The sequence below is a fragment of the Dermacentor variabilis genome, chromosome 2, assembly GCF_050947875.1.
Source record: "Dermacentor variabilis isolate Ectoservices chromosome 2, ASM5094787v1, whole genome shotgun sequence".
Lineage (NCBI taxonomy): Eukaryota > Metazoa > Arthropoda > Arachnida > Ixodida > Ixodidae > Dermacentor > Dermacentor variabilis.
The window spans coordinates 48,305,281-48,330,091 of NC_134569.1; the positions used below are offsets into that span (position 1 = coordinate 48,305,281).

Consider the following 24,811-nt stretch of genomic DNA (forward strand, 5'->3'; position numbering starts at 1 on the left):
TTGATCTATGAAAGGTGCAATAAATGCCCTTGTGATTGTTTGCACTACTGTGTTGTCGTTCCTTTGTCCCAAGAGCACGGAGGAGATCCCCACAGCATATCACGCTTAACTGTGGCAAGTTCCTACTTTTAACTGCTCTTTTGTTTGCACTTACATTGTGCCAACAAAACATGTTTCTATTTTGAACTACTCGGTTTGGCACTTCTGTCGCAAGTAAACAATGAGCACAACTGTGCTGCTATGACATGACTGTGCTGCCAACCGGCTATACAGTAGAATTTCAATAAACAGAAATCGCTTAAACAGAACTGCCTCCTAAACCATCCTCATGGTTGGTTGGGTTTGTTTTCATGCAATTGTATTCAGCCTTGTCTTTCAGTAAATGGAACTCCTTATAAACGGAACCAATTTCCTTGGTCCCTTGAGGTTCTACTTAAAGGGAGCTCACTGTAGTTCAACCTCGCCATAATGCAGTGGCCATTAGACAAGAAAATACTTTTGTTATATTTGATATTTGTTATAAGCCTATGTCGTTAAACACGGTATTCGGTATTGGGAAGAAATATCATAGGTTTACCTCATTATATCTGTGTTCATTAAACTGAGCTTTAAGTGTGTTTCCACTGAGGAAGAACAACAAAAGGTACGCACAACAGTCATTCTACTGTGCGTCAGTGAAGCACCCTTTTGCACTTACCTCTGGGATGTGGAAGAGGGTGCTGCCCACAGTGTCAAAGAACTCTACTCGCCCAGTGCTCAAGGCAACGGCCAGGAAGCTGCAGTCTGGAGACCATGCGATGCGTCTCCACTGAGGCATGGGGTCTCGGGAAACTGCGCAACCCAGCACACACCAGCACTGGAACACTGCTACCAATCTACCCCATCTTCCTAACGTCAACTTCCAATTATATTGCAATCCAAGCCCAGCCAAAACAACAAATTGCGGCCTGTATATCATAGTTCAGTCTGTAGCAATGTGCAACCCAACCAGGCAGATATCTGCCGAATGTTTACTTTTGATTTAATGTGCAATGCAATTTAAAATAGCACACCTGGAAAGCAACATGGAACAGAAAAATGTGCGAAGTCAAAAACAGACAATTTTCAACAAAAGAAAAACAGGGATGATTGTGACAGCTGTGGTTTTGGAAAATGCTGCATGTGCACTCCAATGCAAAGCTTACAAAAGTTAAACATGGAAAGATAGCAAGTAATGAATGTACAGTGAATGAAGTAGAGAATGAAAATGTTGCATTTTGGTTAAAAATTTTAATTTATTCACCTTTTTTGTATTGCAAACATGGTTGCACTTTTGTTCGCAGCCTGAGATAGAACTGTACCTCTTAATTTGAATCAGAGTATGATGGGCATTAAATAATTTTGTTCGGCACTCTGACTAAGGCCCAAAGTTGTAACAGCAGAGTTAACAGATTTGACTGTGCATTATGAAATTTACAGTGGACCTTAGTTAGGTCACTTCCCATGCCTAACTACCACTAAGAAACAAGACTGCATTTGGCCATAACAGTATAGTGATGTAAGTTTAAGTCACTACGTCATATTCTGATAATAGAGTCCAGGAACCTTTAGCAGTAACACAATTATTCTTTTCAAATGCAATACCAACAGCTATAAAACATGGCTTAGATGCGATAGCGGTTAATCTGGACGGCAGCTATTCTGCCAACTGACAGTTCAATGCAGTACAGACATGTACCGATAGGTTTTATTCAGGAACAATGTAACAACATACACTGAATGTATCCAGGTTATAGGCAATCTCAGCTAATCATTGTATAAGTGGCAACGCTCCATGCACAATATTGCCACGCGCTTGTGCCATGCGCTTGGGCCACACGCTTGTGTCACTTGCTCCCAGTGGAAGACGAGGACGTGCTAGCTGACGAGCTCGCACCTTGGTCTTTTGTCAGTGCTGCGCTGCCCCTTCGACGACTCGGACTTTAATAGCCTCTTTTAGAAGATGCTTGTCTATTAAAAATAACACATTTCTGGTGGAGGTGCTGGGTATTTTCTACCCATGCAACAGAACCCTCCCAGTAGCAAGAATGCTAGACTGATACTAGAGCTTATGCCAGTACACTGTGCGCCAGCCAGAGAATCCAGGGATTGGCCCCTGAGCCTTAACCTGCGAGGACAACAACAACGTCAGCAGGTGTGGATGCTACATCCGAAACTACCACGACTAACCCTGCGACGGCTGCTCCGGTAACTTCTCATTACACTCTGCAAAAACCATGCGTGCCAAGCCCCTTCCATGGCTACCTTCTTGATGACGTAGAAAACTGGCTGGTGGACTTCGAGAAAATAGTGGAGTTCAATGGATGGGATGATGAAGCGAAGCTCCGAAACGTCTGCTTCAGCCTTTTGGATGGTGCTGGCACGTGGTTCCAGAACTGCGAAGATGTCCTGACATCATGGTGCGAGTTCTGTCGCAGCGTCTTGGACACCTACGCCAGCTCCAATCGCCAGGAACGAGCAGAATGGACCCTCCAGTCTTGCATTCAGAAACCTAATGAGAATGCGGCTATGTACGTGGAAGACATGGTGCATCTCTTCAGGTAAGCTGACCCTACTATGTCGGAAGACAAGAAGCTGCGTCACTTGATGCGAGGCATGAAAGACCAGCTTTTTGGTGAACTAGTTCGTAGTCCGCCCAAAAGGGTTGCGGAATTTCTCACTGAAGCCGTCGCCATGGAGAAGGCCCTGCACCAGCGCTCGCACCAATATGATCGGCAAGTGAATCTCGCCTCTGCTGCCAGTGGCCTAGGAGCTTTCACGACTGAAGTTGAGTCGCTTCGGAGATTATACAATTGGTAGTCTGCAACTAGCTGTGACAACTGCATCAGATGCAGCAGCCTTCAGCCAACTTCGCAGCTAGCGTCATGCGTGACGAAGAGCAGCATGCACTCGGCGCACCATGTTACAAAGCAGCACTTCAGGCTGCTCCACCACTTAAGGCGTTCACAACTTCAAGTGAACGTCGACGCACAACTTACGCTAACATTTTAAGAGGTGGTACCCTCCCGTTTCCGGTGACACCTCCTACCGTGAGCAAATACTGGCGTGCAACTTATGCCGACACATTCGGGCACCCTATCCCTGCCCCAGTGCAGCTACTTGCCGTCACCCTGTATGCCATGCTTCAGTCAGCGCAGGCAGTTCCTTATTTTGGAGAGGCTCGACTAGCCGTGTGTAAATCGGAGATTTGGCACATGCCCCACCAACGACCGCTCTGTTACCACTGTGGTGAGGCAGGTCGTGTCTACTGTGAGTGCCAGTACTGCCACCTTGGACTCCAGGGGTTTCCTATTAATTCACCCCGGTCCCACTTCGGACAACAGCTACCCACGATTGAAGATTTTATCACCTGACAGCATGCGTCACCGACATCAAGGTGCCAGTCGCGATCGTCATCACCACGACCATCCTATTCGAGAGGTACAACTCGTATGTCGCAAGGGCGATCTCGGAGTCCTCACCTTGAAAACTGGTGTCAGTGACCTTTCGAGGCGAGGCCGCTCATACTCGACATGCGGAAGACCTTCAATCGACGCGGCCTCAGACTAACGGAGACTTGACGACACTGGTGTCTCAGGCTGGAGACAACTTTCCAATGAACATACCTGTGCTGATCGATGGTTGAAATGTTATTGCTTTAATAGACGCTGGTACTGACTACTCGATTATCAGTGGAAAACTGGCAAGCAGTTTGAAGAAAGTTGTTATGCCTTGAACAGGGACACACGTACGGACAGCTGGCGGACATGTCGTCAAACCACTTGGTGGGTGCACTTCTCGGGTGCAAATTCAAAATTCAACATTTTTGGTCAGTTCCCTTGTTCTACAAGAATGCTCCCATAAATTCATACTTAGAATAGACTTTCTTCGAGAGTATGGCACCATCATCAACCTCCACCGACACTGTTTCTTTCTCGGCAAAGAAAGTGATGACACGAGACACTTGCCGCCACAGAGCTGCTCTTCGAATTTCCGATGACAGCGTCACGATACCACCTCATGCTAGTGTAATGATTCCGGTAACGTCTGAGGGCACATGCGAAGGCGAATTACTCGCAGAGTGCAACATCACCCTTCTACTTACCCCCAGAATTAGCTTGGCTCGAGGAATCATTGACGTTAGGGATGGCCAAGCTGACATCTTGATCACTAATTTCACAGATGAGCACCAACATCTCTTCTGTGGCACTGCCGTCGCTTACGTTGAAGCCTTGGAGGACGCCATTTGAGTGCTTTGCTTGTGGAGAAAGTGGCAGCGATGAAGCATGCGTTACAAATATCAAGCTGTCGGAGAACAATAAGGAGGCACTGCGAGGGCTGTTGTGCGAATTAAGAGGACTGATTCACTCGATCGTCTAAAGTCAGTCAGACGCCAATCATGTAGCACAGGATAATTATTTACGACGATCCACATGCTGTTCACCAGCAGCTGTATCGTGTTTCGTAGAAAGAACACAAAGCAATTCAACAAGTCAACAAGATGATTGACGATGGTATCATCCAACCTTCAAACAGTCTGCGGTCGTCACCGGTTGTCCTGGTAAAGAAGAAAGTTGGCACTCTCCGCTTCTGTGTTGATTACGGAAAACTCAACAACATCACAAGGAAAGACTTCTATCAGTTGCCGCGCATAGATGACTCTCTCGACCAGCTACAGCGAGCCAAGTATTTTTCCTACCTTGACTTGAAAAGTGGGTACTGGCAGATTGAGGTAGACGAGCGTGACCGGGAGAAAACAGCCTTTGTTACTCCGGATGGGATTTGCGAGTTCCGAATACTTCCGTTCGGGTTGTGCTCTGCTCCGGCAACTTTCTGAATAATGATGGACACTGTGCTAGCTGACCTAAAATGGCAAACCTGTCTCATCTACCTGGATGATGTGGTCATATTTTCAGGCAGCTTCTCTGGATATTTTAAACGACTGTGGCAAACGCTCGAGGCAATCCGATCGGCCAACCTCACGTTAAAGCCTCAGAAATGTAACTTCGGTTATGACGAACTGAAGTTCCTTGGACATGTCGTGAGCGCGGGAGGCGTCTGTCCCGATCTTAAGAAAACTGCTGCTGTAGCTGCTTTCCTGACTCCTACTGACAAGAAAAGCGTTCGACACTTCCTGGGTTCCTGGCACTGTAAGCATACTACCAGTGCTTTATACGCAATTTTTCAAAAATTGCCGGGCCACTTACTCGTCTCACTAGAGACGACATGACGGTCATCTGGAGTTCTGAGCAAAGAAGCGGCTTTCACTGAGCTTCGACACCCCCTGGCATTGCCCCTGTTCTCGGGCATTTTGACGAGGAAGTTGAAACGGAAATTCATGCTGACACCAGTGTTGTAATCGCACCACTGGTACGAGTTGTTGGGAACTCGGCGCTGACGCCCGTTGTTGCACCTGGGTCGCAAGCCCCAAGGGTAGCGTTGGCCTGGCGGCCTGGGGTACAACTGGAAGCATCCGAAGGTCCCGGCAAAGCATGAGTCGACTGGTAACAACAAAACAACTTGTTTATTCTAACATCGCAAAGAGTTGGCGGTCAGGTTGACCGAAGTAGAGAGACGGGAGTGCACGTTACTCAACAGAAGAAATCGGAGCCTTCCTTTGGCGTCCGGGGGCAGCTGCTTTTATACTCTCGCAGTTGAGGGCAAGAAGGAACCCCTCTATAGACGAGCACGTGACGGTGCCGCTCGGGCACAATGGGATAAGGTGGCGCAGCCGTCGTACCGGCGCCGTTCGGGCACAATGGGGAGGAGAAGGTGGCTCACACGTCGTGTCGGCGCCTGTCGGGCACAATGGGGAGGAGAAGGTGGCTCACACGTCGTGTCGGCGCCTGTCGGGCACAATGGGGAGGAGAAGGTGGCTCACACGTCGTGTCGGCGCCTGTCAGACCCCCTCGCTTCACAGTTGTTGGGAGCTCCTCTCCCCGGCTGCCGCGCTTCGACAAGCGTGGGCACCAATATGCACATACACTCACACACGCACATGAAGACACGTGGCATCGGAACATGCCTGGACGCGCTTGGCAGGGAGGCGTAGCGGCGGCGCCGAACGGGCCAAAATGTCTGCCGCTTTGAACGAAGCCCTGGCGTCTGTTGCATCCTCGCCGGCTTTACCGCGCGTCGTAGGCGAAACGTAACAGACCGCCCGCCGGGGGAAGGAGATCCCGATGGTCAGGGGACTGCATCCGCTGTCCGGAGGGATGTCGCTCGATGATGCTCATAGCCGAAGTCGGGCGTCCCTCGACGTTTCTTGAGCGCAGCGCACAGAGAAGGCCTCGTTCTCTCGTTCAGGTTCGCACAGGACACTGCAAAGTGACTTCGGGAGAGTTCACACTTTTGTTCTCGTTCCCGGCCAGCGTTAGAACTACGCTGAAACTCAACCACTCAGTCAGCAAGCACGGCACAACCCTCACTAAGCCCTGCCAGGCTCTTTCCCCTTTTATACCACTGCCTAGTTCCTTACAGTAGTCTAGCAGCACTCAGAACGCATCCACAAATTGGAAAATTGCACTAGAAAGCATGTCATCACTTTGAAACACTAAACAAAAGCAATATGTTAAAAATCCTGCCTCAGGAAGAAAAACATCAGTAACAAACAATTTTGAGGCTGATTCCTACGTTAGGGGCTTCGACTCAAGCCATCGGCGTTACCGTTGAGACTCCCCTTTTTGTAACGCACCTCAAAGGAATATTGTTGCAAAGTGAGGCTCCAGCGCAGGAGGCGGCCATTTTTGGGAGAGATGGTCTGCAGCCATTGGAGAGGGCAGTGATCCGTCTCAATGATAAACCTCGAGCCGGCTAGATAGCATGACAATTTCTGAACGGCCCACACGAGACACGCACACTCTTTCTCGGTGGCGCTATACGCCTGCTCACGACTGGTCAGCTTACGACTAGCATACAGGACGGGGTGTTCTACTTCTCCATTTTCCCGTTGGCACAGTACAACGCCCATGCCTCGCTCACTAGCATCGCACTGAACAACGAACCCTTTTGTATAGTCTGGCGATCGTAGCACAGGCTGGCTTGTTAGGGCACTCTTTAGGGCGCTAAAAGCTCTTTCCTTTGTCTCGTCCCATACGACTGTTTGGGGCTCTGTTTTTCTTAGAGCATCCGTCAGGGGAGCCGCGATATCAGAGTACCTGGGGATGTACCTCTGAAAGTAGCCGGCTACACCTAAGAACGACTGAATATCGGTCTTCGTGCGCGGTTGCGGGAAGTCTCGCACAGCGGCCACCTTTATTTCAGAGGGGCGGCGACGACCCTTACCAATCACGTGACCGAGGTAGACAACCTCGGCCTGTGCTAACTGGCACTTGGGAGCCTTGACTGTCAAGCCCGCTTCGTGCAGGCGGGTTAATACTGCCCGCAAGTGTGCCATATGCTCAGACCAGGATGCGGAGAATATCGCTACGTCGTCTAAATACGGTAAAGCGAATTCTTGCTGTCCCCGCAACACTTTATCCATGAGGCTTGAAAAACAGTATGGCGCGTTCTTCAAACCAAAACTCAACACTTTAGGACGGAATGTTCCCATTGGTGAAATGAACGCCGCATACCTACTAGCCTCTTCTGTAAGTGGAACCTGCCAATAACCCCTGACAAGATCTAGGGTGGAAATAAACTGAGCGCTACTAACTTTCTCAAGGCGCTCCTCGATGTTAGGGATCGGATAAATTTGATCCTTAGTGATGGAATTAAGCCTGCGGTAGTCGACGCAAGGACGAGGTTCCTTGCCCGGTACCTCAACTAAAATCAAAGGGGAGGTATAATCACTCTCGCCTGCCTCAATAACACCGAGCTGTAGCATTTTCTTTACCTCAGCCTCCATAATATCGTTCTGGCGGGGTGACACCCGATACGCCTTGGATCGTACTGGCTCTGGGGAGGTAAGTTCTATATCATGAGTAAGTACAGAAGTCCTACCAGGCCTCTCAGAGAACAGACCTTGAAACTCTTGTAAGAGCTGGTGTAGTTCGGTTTTCTGCTCAGGCGACAGCGGTGCTTTACTGATAAGGTCACTAATGACTTGACCGGTGTCTTCCCTGTTCGTCACTGAGCCTAGTCCCGGAAGCTCGACCGGAAGCTCTTCAGGAACGTTTACCATCATGCACACCACTGCTTCCCTTTGTCTATAATGTTTGAGCAGATTACAGTGGTAAACTTGCTGTGCTTTCCGCTTTCCTGGCAGACTCACCACGTAGTTAACGTCCGACAGTTTCTGAACAATTCGTGCTGGGCCCTCCCACTGCACGTCTAGTTTGTTGTTTAGCGATGTGCGCAATATCATGACCTCATCGCCCACCTCAAAACGACGGGCCCTGTCGGTCCGATCATAATAAACCTTGGCCCTCTGCTGGGCCTTTGCTCTTGCTTCACCTGACAACTCCTGTGCCCTTCTTAAGCGTTCGAGGAGCTTAAGCACGTACTCCACCACGACTGGGTCGTCGTCCCTGCCTTCCCACGATTCTCGAAGCATGCGAAGCGGAGATCGCAGCGAGCGACCGTACACCAGCTCAGCTGGCGAAAACCCCGTAGCCGCATGCGGCGCGGTCCGTAATGCAAACATCACCCCAGGCAGACACAGCTCCCAGTCAGTTTGATGTTCAAAACACAAGGCTCTCAACACGCGCTTCATGACGGAGTGGAGCTTCTCAACGGAATTCGACTGTGGGTGGTACACTGAGCTGTGTAACAGCTTTACCCCACACCTTTCGAGAAAAGTTGTCGTCAAAGCGCTAGTAAACACTGTGCCCTGATCTGATTGGATTTCCGCAGGAAAACCAACTCGCGCAAATATGGACAGTAGTGCATTGACTATCTCAACTGAGCTGAGTTCTTTAAGCGGCACTGCTTCAGGGAACTTTGTCGCTGGGCAGATCACAGTCAAAATGTGTCTGTACCCCGTGGCTGTTACCGGCAGAGGTCCCACTGTATTAATAACGAGCCGTCTAAAAGGCTCCGTAATGATAGGTACCAATCTCAACGGCGCCCTCGATTTGTCCCCTGGTTTGCCCACCCGCTGACAGGTGTCACATGTCCTCACGAAATGGTCTGCGTCCCGAAAACACCCTGGCCAATAGTACTCTTGCAAGAGACGGTCCTTAGTTTTCTTAACTCCTAGGTGTCCGGACCACGAACCCCCGTGCGACAAGCGCAACAGATCCTGACGATAGCATTGAGGCACGATCAGCTGATCGAACTCCACTCCCCTGCGGTCTAGATACTTCCGGTACAGGACTCCACCTCTTTCCACAAAACGCGCATTTTTCCTGGCGATACCTTCCTTGACATTGCAGCGCACGTTTTCTAGGCTGCCATCCTTCTTTTGCTCGGCTATCAAAGCCGACCGGCTGACTTTTAGCAACCTATTAAGTCCGTCTGACGTAGGCGCGATGAGCAAATCTGCGGATAGCTCTTCTAACTTTCCCGCATCGGGATTTTCCTCTCCAGTATCTGGTGCCTTTAACGTTACAGACTCAATTTTATTCAGTTCGGGCGTGCTCTGAATATCAGCTTGCTGTGCCTCTGACCCTTTTTCATTGTTCGATAACGTCGGCCCCGCAACTACCGCCTTTGCAGCGAGCTCCCGAACCTTCGATCTGGTTAAGGCCTGAACGCTAGCCTCACCAAACAAAAGCCCCTTCTCGCGCAGGAGGTGATCGGACCTGTTCGAAAATAGGTACGGGTACTGGGGAGGCAGCATAGATGACACTGCGGCCTCCATCTCAAGCGCTCCGAAAGGTCCTTCAATAAGCACTTTTGCTACGGGCAGACACACGCTATGAGCTTCCACGGCTTGCTTGATCCATGCGCACTCGCCCGTGAACATATCGGGTTCTACGTAAGACAGGTGAACTACACCCATCGTAGCTGCGGAATCGCGAAGCACTCGGCACTCTTTCCCGTTCACGAGGAGGTCTCGCATGTAAGGCTCGAGAAGCTTCATGTTCTCGTCAGTGCTGCATAATGACAAAAACACAACTTTTGGTGTTGTTTCCGGACACTGCGCCGAAAAGTGACCCGGCTTCTGGCACGTATAACAAACGCGCGCTTGCCTCGTCTCGAACCGCTTTCTGCGTTCGGCTTCGGCTGCCGCCGTCTCCTTAGGTTCGGTCGCACTGCTTTCACTCGCATCCGCACTACGTGTGTTCCCCTTTGCTCTCATGGGTGTGAACTTCGGCCTCTCAAACTTCGAGCCAAATTCACCCTTTTGACCGTCCTTAGCTCCGCGAGCCCGACGCGTCACAAACTCCTCGGCTAGCTCAGCGGCTTTAGCCACTGTACAAACGTCTGGCCTATCCAAGACCCAGTACCGCACGTTCTCAGGTAACCAACTATAAAACTGTTCTAGCCCGAAACACTGCAGAACTTTATCGTGGTCACCGAACACTTTCTCTTCTTTGAGCCACTCTTGCATGTTTGACATAAGCTTGTACGCAAACTCTGTATATGACTCACTTTTGCCTTTCTCATTTTCCCGAAACTTCCGACGGAACGCCTCCGCTGACAGCCTGTACTTTTTTAGCAGACTCGATTTCACTTTGTCGAAATCCTCTGCCTCCTCTCTATCCAAGCGAGCGACTACGTCGGCCGCCTCGCCGGGTAACAAAGTGAGCAAGCGCTGTGGCCACGTTTCCCGAGAGAACCCCTGCTTCTCGCACGTTCGCTCAAAGTTAACCAGGAACAAACCAATGTCCTCTCCAAGCTTAAACGGCCGCATCAGGTCAGTCATTTTGAACAATACTCGTTCTCCTGCACCGTGTGCCTGACTTCCATTACGAGCGCGTTCCATCTCTATCTCGAGACGCTTCATTTCCAAAGCGTGTTGACGGTCACGCTCTTCTTTTTTCTCTTGTTGCTCTCGCTCTTTCTGTTCTTTACGTTCACGCTCTTCTTTTTCTTTCTGTTCTTTAATTTCGCGCTCCTGTCTTTTTGCCGTCTCCCTTTCCTCAATGGTCTCAAGGCATTCCGACAGCTCGTCATCCTCAGCTTCTAACTCAAGAATAGCCCTTAGCAGTTCTGGTTTTCTGAGTTTGTCCGAGACATCCAGACCCAACTCTCTTGCAAGCTCCAGCAATTTCGGTTTGCGCAACGACTTCAAATCCATGGCTGCTCTGAATGCTGCTTTCTCTACTGCCTAATATTGTCTTGCTGCAAACTAACCCGGCAGCAACGACAACCACAATTACCAGCTCCGTTTCTGACACTAACAAAAGCCTGGCAAAGCTCAGAAGAAGAAAGTCCCGCACTCACCAAACCTCGCAGCCAAGAATTCAGCGCAGTCGTTCCGCTGCAGGCAACCAGTCATCACACAGGGCTCGTTGCACTGCTCCCGGATCGTCGTTGAGCTGCTCAGCATACAGTCAACCGCATATCTTCGCTGCTGGCCTCCGTTGTCGCGATCTCACCGCTGGCAGACAGTTGTTGTAATCGCACCACTGGTACGAGTTGTTGGGAACTCGGCGCTGACGCCCGTTGTTGCACCTGGGTCGCAAGCCCCGAGGGTAGCGTTGGCCTGGCGGCCTGGGGTACAACTGGAAGCATCCGAAGGTCCCGGCAAAGCATGAGTCGACTGGTAACAACAAAACAACTTGTTTATTCTAACATCGCAAAGAGTTGGCGGTCAGGTTGACCGAAGTAGAGAGACGGGAGTGCACGTTACTCAACAGAAGAAATCGGAGCCTTCCTTTGGCGTCCGGGGGCAGCTGCTTTTATACTCTCGCAGTTGAGGGCAAGAAGGAACCCCTCTATAGACGAGCACGTGACGGTGCCGCTCGGGCACAATGGGATAAGGTGGCGCAGCCGTCGTACCGGCGCCGTTCGGGCACAATGGGGAGGAGAAGGTGGCTCACACGTCGTGTCGGCGCCTGTCGGGCACAATGGGGAGGAGAAGGTGGCTCACACGTCGTGTCGGCGCCTGTCAGACCCCCTCGCTTCACAGTTGTTGGGAGCTCCTCTCCCCGGCTGCCGCGCTTCGACAAGCGTGGGCACCAATATGCACATACACTCACACACGCACATGAAGACACGTGGCATCGGAACATGCCTGGACGCGCTTGGCAGGGAGGCGTAGCGGCGGCGCCGAACGGGCCAAAATGTCTGCCGCTTTGAACGAAGCCCTGGCGTCTGTTGCATCCTCGCCGGCTTTACCGCGCGTCGTAGGCGAAACGTAACACCAGTAACTGCCAGTCTGGGTGCGGTGCTCAAACAGTGGCAGCAGAATGGCGAAAGGGTCGTAGTTTACACCAGTCGCAACCTATCACGACTTAAGTCTAATTACACTACCACGGAGAAAGGGTGTCTTGCCGTCGTAGGAGCACTTGCCAAGCTCTGGCCTGATTTATATGGCCGCCCATTTCGGGTTGTGATGGATCATCACTCCATATGCTGACTGGCAAACCTAACAGACCATCCTGGATGACTGGCACGGTGCAGCCTGCACCTGCAGGAATACGACATGAGCATCACGTACAAGTCATGCTGCACACATGACGATGCCGACACATTGTCGCGTGCAGCTGTTGAACCTGCCGTTCAACACACCGAAGATGACAGCACTTTTCTCGGCACCATAAGTGAGGCAGACGTTTCTACACGGCAGCGAGCAGATTGTGAATTGCGACCTATCATTAGACATCTAGAAGGCCGCATCATACCCTTGCCCCCACAAATTGCTCGCAGATTGTCGTCGTTTTGTTTACGACAAGGCATTTTATACAGGAACTATTCTGCTGCCAGCAACAAAACCTATCTTTCGGTTGTTTGAGCAGAGATTCGTGATGAAATCCTGTTGGCATGCCATGACGAGCCTGTGTCTGGCCACTTCAGTTTCACTTGAACCCTTGCTAGGGTACAGAAATTCTACTACTGGCTGAAACTCGCCACTTTTGTTAAAAGATATGTCCAAGCCTACCGTGAATGCCAGCGCAGAAGTCAACCAATGTGAAACCTGCGGGATTGCTGAATCTAATCAAGCTGCCTCGATGGCCCTTTGATCCAGTCGGCATGGACCTCCTGGGCCCGTTTCCATTGTCTACTTTCGGAAACAAGTAGATCATCATTGCCACAGACTATTTAACCCGCTATGCTGAAACAAAGGCTATTCCTACAGGCACAGCTTTTGAGGTTGCACAGTTTTTCATACAGAATATCGTACTACGTCATGGTGTTCCAATTTGTGTCAACACAGATCGAGAGGCGGCGTTTACGGCAAGGCCACTTGAAGAAGTTTTTCAACTAAGTTACACCACGCACTGAAAGATGACAGCCTATCATCCACAAGCAAATAGCTTGTCCCAAAGGCTTAACAAAACGATGACCAGCATGCTCTCGATGTACATAGACGTGCCGCATAAGACGTGGGACGAAGTACTACTGTACATTTGCATACAATACCACTATACCGAGACCACACGCTTCACGCCATTTTCTCTTGTTTATGATCCATAAAGCTCAGCCGATGTTAGGAGCCATGTTACCATGTGACAATTCTGACTGTCCTGATAAATACACCGAGCGTTTCATGCAGTGTGCTGAGGAAGCATGCCAACTGGCTGGTGTAAACATCAGGAAACACCAGTGTATTGACGTGTGACACTACAGCCTCCACCACCGACAAAATGACTACCAACCAAGTGACCAAGTGTTAGTTTGGACCCCAGTCTGCCATAAAGGCCTTTCAGGAAAACTTCTTAGTCGGCACTTCAGCCCTTACAAAGTGCTTCAGAGAGTGAGTGACCTCAATTATAAGGCTCTTCCGGATGGCACCCAGCCAGCACGATGCCACAACCATGGCCCGGGATTGTGCACATTGTGAGGTTAAAACCACATCACACGCCATAATAGTCATGGTTTTCGGACCATTCAGCTTGTCCTGGGACAAGTCTTTTTGCCTGTCAACGTTTTGCTTAGCATCAAGTCGATGCTCTTCTGGGAGGAGGGTAACGCCATGCACTTGTGTCATACGCTTGGGCCATTTGCTCACAAAAGACAAGGGCGCCTTGGTCTTTTGTCGGTGCTGTGCTGCCCCTTAAACAGCTCGGACTTTAACGGCCTCTCTTAGAAGTCACCTGTCTATTAAACGTGGCAATACGCTGTCAAATGTGACACAGTTTACACATAACATAATGCTTAGGTATCAAGAAAGAAGTAGGCAGGCAGAAAAAAAGTGACACATGCTAGTGGTTCTGACCATTGGCATGCCCAGTGGCAGTAGCCGTCAGACAGCCCCAGTTTCACATTACATGAAATTCACGTGAGATGGGGCACTATAAGTTCACTTATTCATTGAGAGACCCAAACACCACACAAAACTGGAGAATTGCTAGGGATATCAACAGTATACTCTCCTGCAAAATTAATTTCACATGCCATCACTAAACACAAACACAAAACTGTGTTGAGGACGCACTCACCAATTCCACGCCCGATGACAGTTGCATACTCATCCCTTGAGGACCTGCATTAAGCATATTTTGTGATGGGTATAGAAAACGGGAAAGCTATTTTATTCTACTTGCCTAATCTCCACACACTGGTCTTGCAGAATGGCCAGAACTTTGCCGTCTCTGAAAGAATCAGGAACAAGCAGCAGGAGAAGCATTACTAGAACTGGCAGCTCAAATTTAGTCAGCTTATAAAACATATGTACGGATGACAGCACTGGATTGCCAGCATGTGTGTGAAGTGAGTGTGATGTTACAAAATCAGGTGAGTATAATGCTACAAACTGAATAAGGGAGCTGTTGTGTCTTCCAAATTTACGATAAGTGAGAGCACCTCTGCATTTGCAGTGTGCGGAGGTGCTCTCACTTATCGCTTAGCATCAATGTGATGCAGTGCCAATAGAGATGCAGGAAGTCCTGTTTATGCGGCCAGCATATTTTAGCGAAATGTTTCCTGTACCTTGATCATTATAGCAACAAACATGCAATGCCTGAATGGGAAGTACAGATATCTTAATTGAGAACTTGCAACATACCAGGCAACATGAACAATGTCACAAATACAGTGCCGTTCAATTGCGTTTACTTCCTTAAACCTCTATGTTAGGGGTACTCCATAAGGGGTCCTATAATAGGGATCACTGCATAGCGACCTCACTGCGTAGCGACCATGCGCAGCACCTGATTTGCCATTATACGGACATATGCCACTATTCTGCAACTGAAAAAAGCAAGGAAAGCAACATCTTACCCTCCAACGACAAAATGCCATTCCATGTGGAAGGAGCGAAGCCTTTGAACTGCGGGCGGTATACTGGACATCGATGTGGCCAGCAGCCCAAGCCAGCCCCAAAATCCTTTAAACAAAGCGCAGAACCAGGTAGTGATATTTGTAACAAGAATTAAGGCATTAAGACACTGTAGTTAAAATAAAAGCTAATGAAGGTGACAATACCTGATCCCTTAGCATCGTCTGACTTCTCGACAACTACTCGGCTCTGAAAACAGCAAAACACAGAATTTGAAAGCTAAGTACACAACTTATAAATGTTAGCGTGTTTTCAGTTGCGACAATCCAATATTTCTCTTACACATGTTCGTACTTGACAGGAAAATAAATTTACCTAATACTAACCACATTAGTATTAAGAAACGCTCAGTACATGCGTCTGTCTTTCGTCAGCTGTACTCGCTACCCGAAAGCGGTGTCTATCACCGAGCTGTCAGTGGCAGGAATGTGATGACAGATAAATGCAGCAGCACGCACAGAACCTTTAGGTCTAATATATTTTATTCACAACAAGGAGTGGTATACAAATTTTCTTATCAGCGGACCTAGATGTAAACGAAAACAGAGAACATCTAACGAGGTGCGACTACGACATCGCGTTTGTTGACTATCGACAGCACTTAAACTGAAACTCCTGCACAGACTACGAACTTGAGGCAGTCTTACCAGTTTTTCAGGTTCCTGCTGCCATTCAGAGTACGTTAGAAGTTCATATAGTATATTATTCTCAGTTTCCATTCCACTTTCGTCCACGCTGTTTACAGTAGCAGGTGCCATCGTGGAGCACAACGGCGCATCGTCTGGTAACGATCAACGTTGCTCGCCATACGTGAAATTCGGTTGCGCTCAGCCAATAAACAAGGTTTCGGTTTCCGACACGTGCGAAGGACAGCTGAAAGAAAATCCGGGTGCATTTAGGAGAACCATTAATGTAATGGACGATGTAGTACATATGACGAAGCTGGAATGACAACGATGGAACCAGGACCAGGAACAGTGGCGTAGCCAGGTTTTTCGGGGCGTGGGGAGGGACGGGGGGGGGGGGGGGTGAGGTGGAGGGGTGAGGGGATAATGAAAGAATGACCAATGTTGGGGCACGCTGCGTACACAGCGTACTAACAGACTTTTTGGGGGGGGGGGCACATGCCCAGTGTAAGCCCCCCCCCCCCCCCACCACCCCAACCCCGGCTACGCCACTGACTGCGACGGCATCACGACGACGGTATGGAGAATGTATGACGACGATGACATGACAAAGACGGCTAATCACAATTGAATGATGGTTCACGACGACATGATTACGACGATTACGCCTTTGATTACGACGACGTTATGGCGACGGGAAGCGTTCTTGCTGTTCGAGTGTCATAGACCTCAGACTCTGCCCAGGCGGCGCTGCGGAAAAACCCGGCACCAGCGCCCCCATCGGAGCCTTGGCGCAAACTGAGTAGTGCAAGGAGAGCTGTCCGCAAGCGACGGTGCATAGGCCACAATGGACCCTTCTCTTTCGTTTGTGTCGAGGCACGGTTTCCTAAAAATCAAGGGCCTGGAAAGCTTCTTCCGCCCATCCACGCTTCGGAAAGGAAGCTTAGCAGGGCGAAGTACGTGTGCAATATAAAATAAAGTTTCAAGCGTTATTTAGGCGTGCTGCAACTCGCAAGTACAGAGAGCATCAGGTTTGTCTATAGGCATATCAGCACAAAAATCTAAGCATTTCAAATTGTTTCATATTGAATATCTCCTGAACACAAGATTTATTAAGTATCTCCTATGTTTTTATGTATATTTATTGTAATGTTTTGTCTCGCAATTATTTACAGAGAGTAAACCCTTTCATAGCCTTTTCCAGGGCAGCAAACAGAAAACGTTTTCTAAGGCAGCATGCGATCATAACGTAAGTAAGCTCCCTACAGTGCCTACGCGCTGCATCTTTCTTTCTCGCAGGAGCTATACAGCATCGCTCAGTACCTTAATTTGAACTTTTTGCAGACGCTTCGAGCAACAAGCGCGCACAAATAAATGTAAATAAATGCGACATTTTTTTGCTTTACAAGTGTGCGTTATTTTGCAATTACTCATCCAGTGCTCCTAAAGCAACTTTATTGCTCACATTTGAAAAACGCAGTCGAGCAGGCTCAGCACATTGCGAAGCGTGCTTGTTGTATCGGCGCAGGACATACAAAATACCGTAAGTGAAATGAACTCGCCATGCAACGAGAACAGGATTTTGAATTCATAAACGAACCAAAATGTTTGGTTAAGCTGACCTGCCAGATCTCTCCGTTCTATTTGTTGAGTCAACCGGAGAAAGGACGTCTGTTAAAAGGCGGAGATATCGATGGCACATAAGCAAGATGGCTCGCAACGTTGTTTTTTCTGTTACTAACGAAGTGGCAGCTGCAAATTCTTGAGTTTTCGCTTAGTTACCACGGTCCTCCGTCAGGCCTACGCAACACAACTACAGAAGAACAAAATTGTCGCACTTTCTCATGCGAGCCGCTGTGTTGTGGGGAATGCAAGTAATCTGATTACCCAACAGGTTGAACGGCCCGTATCCAGCGCTCTCACCTTTCCCCTTCATACGATCGCGATGGAAATCGGTAAAACTGAACGTTGTTATTCCGTCCTTCACGTTCATGGCAATTTACAACACAACAGTAGCGTCGATTGCGGCGTTTCTCTGTAGCGCGCGGAGCTATCGCGGTTGCCGTCGTTTCCGCTATTAGTCTGACGAATGAGCCAGCAAGCCAGCAGCAGTTCGGAGGCGCGTCCGACTAGCGTAGAAATTCGTAGCTCTCTGTCTGGGTGTTAAATGCGCAAAAGGCTCGCCATATGGACCAAAATCTAGTTAAATCGTTGTTTCGCAGTCGCTAGCTGCATAGGCAACTTAGCAAGGGAGTCAGGCTTCGCACTACCCAGTTACTGCCTCTTCGCAACGGCAGGTGGCGCTACGCGTCTTGCGAAACTCCAGAGTCTGACGTCCATAGGCATTTGCGTAATAAAACTGACCGATGTCGTTAAAGGCCAACTGCAACGAAATTTCACTTGGGCTAAATTGACTTTAAATGCATATAGCGTATACTCTCAAAGTAATCTTGGCGAAGCCGCAGGCCTGGTAATTGCCTAATTTTGTTATTAGCAGCTATTAAATAGCGCCTATGCGGACGATCGACGCATGCACCAGACGGCAAAGCGGTAGCCATAGAGTTACTATACTGTGGTAGCGATGCGGATGTGGCGAATATTGAACCGTACAGCAATTACTGTCACGCCACATCCGCCACCGAGGTTGCCTTCACCCAATAACCCAATGAGATCACGGACAACGGTGATCACGGACTCGTGACGCCTGCGGCAGAAAGGATGTTCCACATCCGCCGGCAAGGTTTGTGAGTGGTGGCGCTGGATAATACACCCAAGGTTAGTTCTAGTAGTAAAACACAAATGCCCAAGAAAGTGGACGGGGAAACGGCGCCGCGGTAGCTCAATTGGTTTGAGCATTGCACGCGTAATGCGAAGACGTGGGATCGTTCCCCACCTGCGGCAAGTTGTTTTTCGTCCACTTTCATTGCCATTAGTTTATGATTTCTTTAATTCAATTGGTAAGTACGACTAAGGTCCCCTATGTTGTCACTGGTGTCTTTGTTTGTTGGCTTCTCGCCTTGTGGCACATATACCAAGTTAGCTAAGTTGGAGAGAAAAACATTTATTGAATCATAAAATGTAATTCTCGCGGATCGAGGTCTTCTCTTCTTCACGCTGTCTTCTCGTCGAAGGGAAGCCTCTTCAGCACGGGTGGTCCCTCAGTCCAGGGCTCCACTGAGTTTGGCCGCGTCCCTAGCGTGCTCCACCATCCTTCTTTGGACGGCGAGCTCGCAGCTGACGAGCCTGCTCTCCCAATGCTGCGCACTCGGGGGTTTATGATCGCGGAATGCGTCGTGTCGTTCGCACCATTCGCACTCCCAAGTTATGTGATAGAGTGTGGGTGTAGCCCCGCACCAGGGGCAGGTGTCCCTATTGGCCTCGAGCTCCACCACTGGAAAAGCTGGCGCCACCATCGGCGTGACGTGCTAGGAGGGATCACGTGGACATAGCGGCCGCGTCGGCTGCTTCGGGCGCGCCGAAGCGAGCTCAAAACGAGTTTAAACTCCCTCGTACGCTGCGGTCCTCATTTAGTGGCGAAATTTTCCCGCTTCGAGTGTCTCCTTTACAACGCTTGAAAGCACTACAATAGGTAGTGGCTGCCTTTGAAGGCGCGCAACATGGTAGGCTACTGCTCGGTGCCGCAGGGTCGGACGCTCGTAACGGAGGCCGGTGTCAGCCTTATTCACACGTAGCCGCAGGACAAGAAGCTGCGTGAAGCTTGGCTCGCGAAACATAAAACCGGCAAACAGTCATCGGCTACAACTCGGGTATGCAGCAAGCACAGACGCGAGGAAGATTTCTGCTACGGCGCCCGGTTTGCGATGTTCTGAAAACGCGCACTGAGACGCTCGCCCGAGTCCGCTGCCCGACTAATGTCATGACGGTTTGGTCTATGAACTTGTCGATGCTATAGATACTGGCAAGTTCAGTGGAGTGGAAAGGCAGCGGTAAGAAGCACATTGAAATGAAGCATGGCATAGGGTCGTGTTTGTGTTATGAAGTAATGCACCGGATTACAAAAAAGGAGCAGCGGGAAATTGCACGCTGAGAACACTGATAAACATACAGTGCGACGCAACTCGAGAAATGGTATTGAAAGGTCAAAGAATTTAGAAGAAAAAAAAAAAAGATTGAATCGTCGCGACGGCACATTACAGCTCCGTAGGCGTCGAAGTCTCTACAATGAAATTATTTTTGAACAGCTCTGGTAGCGCCTACGTAACAATGGTTGCTTGTATCAAATGCTCATATTCTGCGGTCTAAAGCTCATGGCACGGTGCGAAAACGCGCGCGCGGAGAAGGCGAAACAGTGCGCGGACAAGCATGCAGACGCGCAGTCGGTCGCTGCGAATCTGCGCGATTGCTGCATTGAGGCTTCGTTCTATTACGCTCCATTTAGTTATACAAACGCTATAAGAACATATTTCACATAGTTTGCTCTCAGCGTTTACCTACCTTTCACGCAAGAAGCCGGTTCGGGAGACTCCATCGCAGCGACCGCGCGCAGTGGCATTCACTGTACGTATTCGGTAAAGAGATAGCGTCTGTAAACGATTGTGTGCTTTCAGTTTGCCCAAGATTATTATTTAGACAGTAAGAAACTTCTCTCATTTCGAAAGTACTTACAGAAATGTCCGGGAGAGCTCGCGCGTGGTGTTTTCAGTGAGCGCTGACAGCAAAACCTATGAGGAGCGCGCCACGTGATCCCTCATACTACGCCAGCGAGGCGCTTCCGATAGATGGCGACTCCGTAACTCCTCGCTGCCAATACTGCGTTGGGAACATCTTGTTGAATATGAAAAGGTTGGGGAAGGTGTTTGTCTGGAGCCTACTCCAGCCCGTTGCTTCCTCCTTCGTCAGCGCTTTATGGGGCGGTGGGTACTTGAATCTAGTACTTGAATCTAGTTGCAGTAATTCCGAATAACTGTCACTGAGGATCCCGGCGTAACTAGCGCGGTAAAGAGGTCCATTGAAGAGCGGCACATACCCAATGTTACATACTAAGTGACCAAAGTTGATCCAATGGTTGGTTTCCGAACACGGTTCCCTTAGCACAGCAGCCAATTGCTCCCCCCATTAGACCACGGACTAACAAGTGACCCAAGTTGGCGGGGAAACGGTTAGAGACAAACATAGAAGCTTCCCGGAAAGTGCGTGAAGTATTCTAAGAATGCTGATTATAGCTACCGTGAGAGGAGGCTTGCTAAGTCAGAGAGGGAGATATAATGAATTTTAATGAAAAGGATGGCTCAGTAGCCTAAGCAGGGGTGAGTGCCAATGGTAGGGATAAAGACCAAATAAAAAAAAAAACTGCAGCAGATCTAGTGAATTGGAATCTATATAGTTTCTTTCTCTGTGTATCTGGTGAGCTTGAGTAAGAAAACACCGAGTTAACGAAACTTGTCCAATGACTGAATGAGGTACATGATGAGGTACATGAGGTACATAAATGAGCAATGCGGCGAGCGCGAAGCTAGACGCTTCGCGCTCGCCGCATTGCTTACTGCGCTAGCCACCGCCCAGGAGAAGGTTCGAAAGGAAAACGTCGCGCCAGGATATGGCGGCGCCATCTGGATGTAGATCATGTAACATATATGCAGCGAAGCTTTGCGTGAGTGCATAAAGCGCCGAAACACGAGTTCGTGTTTCTTGAATGTCCGCGCAAAGTGACACGGAAGGCTTTATTAAAGCATTGTAAAAAGGCTAATGCAATGCCACCGCCGCTGCCGCGGATGCGCGAAGGCGAGCTTTCTGGCTCTTTTTTGTTTCTTTACCCAGCATGGCCAGCGCCGCCGCCACTGCTGCTGGTGATGATTTAGTGGCATCCCCATTGAAACGGTGCGGCGACAAATAGTCAGCTAGCCTGCTTGATTTAATCAGGTATGCTGTGCATGTTTTTTTATACTAGCATTTTTGTATACATCTCCTCAACCTCCTTTTTCGCCTCAAAACTTCTTTATCTTCCTTGTACCGCCTTGTATCTTCCTTGTAACGGAAATAGTGGGGGCCGCTTGGTCAAAGGTACCGTCAAGGGGTCGTGGATGAAGGGGGGCCGGACTCGCCGCTTCAATCTCAAGGCGAACGATACGTGTGACGTTCTCTTGAAATGGTCGTGTGGCGGTAAGAGTGGAGCAAGAGGACGTGGCAGGGGTGTTTGGGGGCCGGAAAAACTGTGGGACGACGCGGCAGCTTTTGGCTATATCTCGAAGCGGCGACATTCTTTGACGATGGCGTCGATGGTAGAGACGTCGTTATAGACGAGCAAATTGAAGGCGTCGTCCGCGATGCCTTTTAAGATATGGCCCACCTTGTCAACCTCGGTCATGTGCTCGTCGACTTTCTGACAAAGCGCGAGCACTTCCTGTATGTAGGAGACATACGATTCGGTCGACGACTGGACACGGGTGGCAAACTCTTTCCGCGCAGCCTGTTGACGACCTGACTGGTTGTCGAATAGGTCGCGAAGCCTCTCTTTGAATTTGAGAGCTCGACCTCATAGGTGTGAAACCAAACACGTGGTGTCCCTTCCAGATAAAGATCACATTGGCAAGCATTATGGTAGGCTCCCAGTGGTGGCTTTGGCTAACACTCTCATACATGCTGAGCCAGTCGTCGACGTCAACGCCATTTTGGGCGGAGAATGTCCCAGGATCACGGAGGCTAGGCACCGTAACGTACGTTGTGAAGGGCACAGCAGGTGTAGGCGGCGACGGGGTGGTTCCATCGGAAGCCATGGCTGAGAAGACGACGGTTTCGGAGCTCCATGGCGAGGACGGGGAACGTTCCACCTCCACCACAATGTTACACACACACACACACACACACACACACACACACACACACACACACACACACACACACACACACACACACACACACACACACATATATATATATATATATATATATATATATATATCCTGGAAGGTTATCTTGTAAGAGACGCGTCTCTTGTGTGTACTTTTGCCAATCACGCTTGCAACAGGCTCGTCTCGCAATGTAATTAATCCTGCGCGGTGGTATCGAGGTCTCGTACAGTGGCAGATATTTAATCAGGCCCGCGGCGAAGCCTTGGATTGCGTGGCTAATAGCGCGATTAGGCAGCTGGGGTCCGCTCCTGTTAAACAAAAACCCAGGAGCCTCGGTGAGCATGCATAGGGTGATCTCGTTACATGGCTCGTCGAGACAGAATTAGCTACAGATTACACGCGGGGTTAATTAGTTCGCGTCGACCACAGCGAGGCAAGATTAACTATACGCAGCAGCAGCACGTATCCCACCGGGTTAAATGAATTCGCGTTCGCAGTACTCGCAAACGCGTCGAGGACAGCACCGCAAACGAGATATGGAGGAATGTATATACTCGAGACGTGCTCGAGACATGCGAACGGTACGGCACGTGTTCTGACTTTCAGTGCACTAGAAGACCACGTAAGTTTGACTTGCATCAAACGTGTTCTCTTGTACAAGTTCGTCATGCGAAAAATGGCATTGCTTCGCTCAACTGTCATCAGTAGATTGCAGCTTATGCAGCACGATTTAATACCCATACTTATTTTTTTGTTAAACTCTGACTTATTGTGATCATTCCAAACCACATTATGCCGCCGCTCTGCTATAGAGCGGCTCTCGAATATGGCGGTCACATAGACGTCAGTAATATAAACGTACTAAGCTTACCACTCTGGCGGTTCGCAAACGTGTAAGTTACAGGACATGCGTTGATAAAGGAGAGCTTTGTCATTATCAGCGTGCCTCACAATTCCCCCTTATTCTCCCCCCCCCCCAAAAAAAAAATAAATATCAATTTTGCTAGAACTAACTTCTACGACGTTTGTCTCTTTTCGTTGCTACACTCATGAACTTGTACTCACTTTTTGCAACGTGCACGTTTAGCAAGGAATTAACAGCAAGTGGTTAAAAGCGTTACACGGACGTTATCTGTTACGGCTTCCGAGTCTTCCGAGAGCACTCTACACCACACCGAGTTTACATTTGGTAAACATTGGAGAAACGTTACTTTTGATATGTGGCAACGCTTTGACGTTCCTGACTCAATTATGAGCTTTGCAAATAATTACTGAACCTTCGTTTCCTCCCCATATTTATGCGTTTTATATGCGAGACACGTAGATTTCCCAAGGGCCCTCGGTGAACTAAACGCTGCACCTTGTTCAAATGTCGTGGAAGTAAGGGGGCAGGTTATGGGAGATGAGTAGGTATAAGTACAAAGTGCGTGGGTCAAGTACGGCTTATGTAGCAAAGTATTTGTGCAAGCGCTTCAGAATGTTATAAGTGTGTTTTAAAGGGACACTACCGAGAAGCACTAATTCAACTTATACTCATAAACTATTGTTTCAGAACTCCATATTAATTAATGTCGTCGTAAGATGGATTAAAAGAATAGAAAACGAAAGATAAAAGTCTATTTCGTGAACTTTGCGCCGAAACCCCGAGCCCGGGTACACCAGTGTGACGTCACGTATATAATTGTTCCTTTTTTATTCAAATTTGGGTAATTGTGACTCAACAAACATTACTGAAACTTGCCAAGTTCAGTTTCTGGCTCCTGTAGAACACAATGTAGTCCATCTTTGGTGATAAAGAGTTAACTAGGCCCTATATGATGGCGTGAAAATCCATGACGTCACATCGCGCTTTGGAGCGGGGTGCCTCCTTTAAAACTCTGTTCAGTAAGTGCTTGAACAAGTATCTCTATTCTGGGAATAAAATGAACTTCCCGTATCCTATAGCTATGTATCGCTATAAACCGAATACACTAAGCAGCCTTTGGAGCTACCGTTACCGACTAACTTTGATTGCAATGTGTAGCGATACCGTGACGAGAGGATCTGAGCTCAAAATCGCCTTCGCGACCATTTGAGCAGAGCTCGGA

General features: G+C 49.1%; 1 protein-coding gene and 1 non-coding gene across 2 annotated transcripts in view; one reads left to right on the plus strand and one right to left on the minus strand.

Annotated features, from left to right (window-relative positions):
• Positions 1–16,084, minus strand: part of LOC142571802 (NBAS subunit of NRZ tethering complex-like) — a 62,992-nt gene extending 46,908 nt beyond the window's left edge. Inside the window, exons 1-6 of the mRNA XM_075680427.1 lie at positions 15,937–16,084; positions 15,436–15,478; positions 15,232–15,337; positions 14,556–14,603; positions 14,451–14,494; positions 698–831 (exon numbers count right to left, since the gene is read on the minus strand). Of these exons, the coding sequence (XP_075536542.1) occupies positions 698–831; positions 14,451–14,494; positions 14,556–14,603; positions 15,232–15,337; positions 15,436–15,478; positions 15,937–16,047 (486 nt within the window). The 5' untranslated portion in view covers positions 16,048–16,084. The remainder of the gene's footprint in view (positions 1–697; positions 832–14,450; positions 14,495–14,555; positions 14,604–15,231; positions 15,338–15,435; positions 15,479–15,936) is intronic.
• A 2,659-nt stretch (positions 16,085–18,743) lies between these two features.
• On the plus strand, positions 18,744–18,816 carry TRNAT-CGU (transfer RNA threonine (anticodon CGU)). The gene has a single exon. It is a non-coding gene; the product is annotated as a tRNA-Thr (tRNA).
• Positions 18,817–24,811: the final 5,995 nt, after the last annotated feature.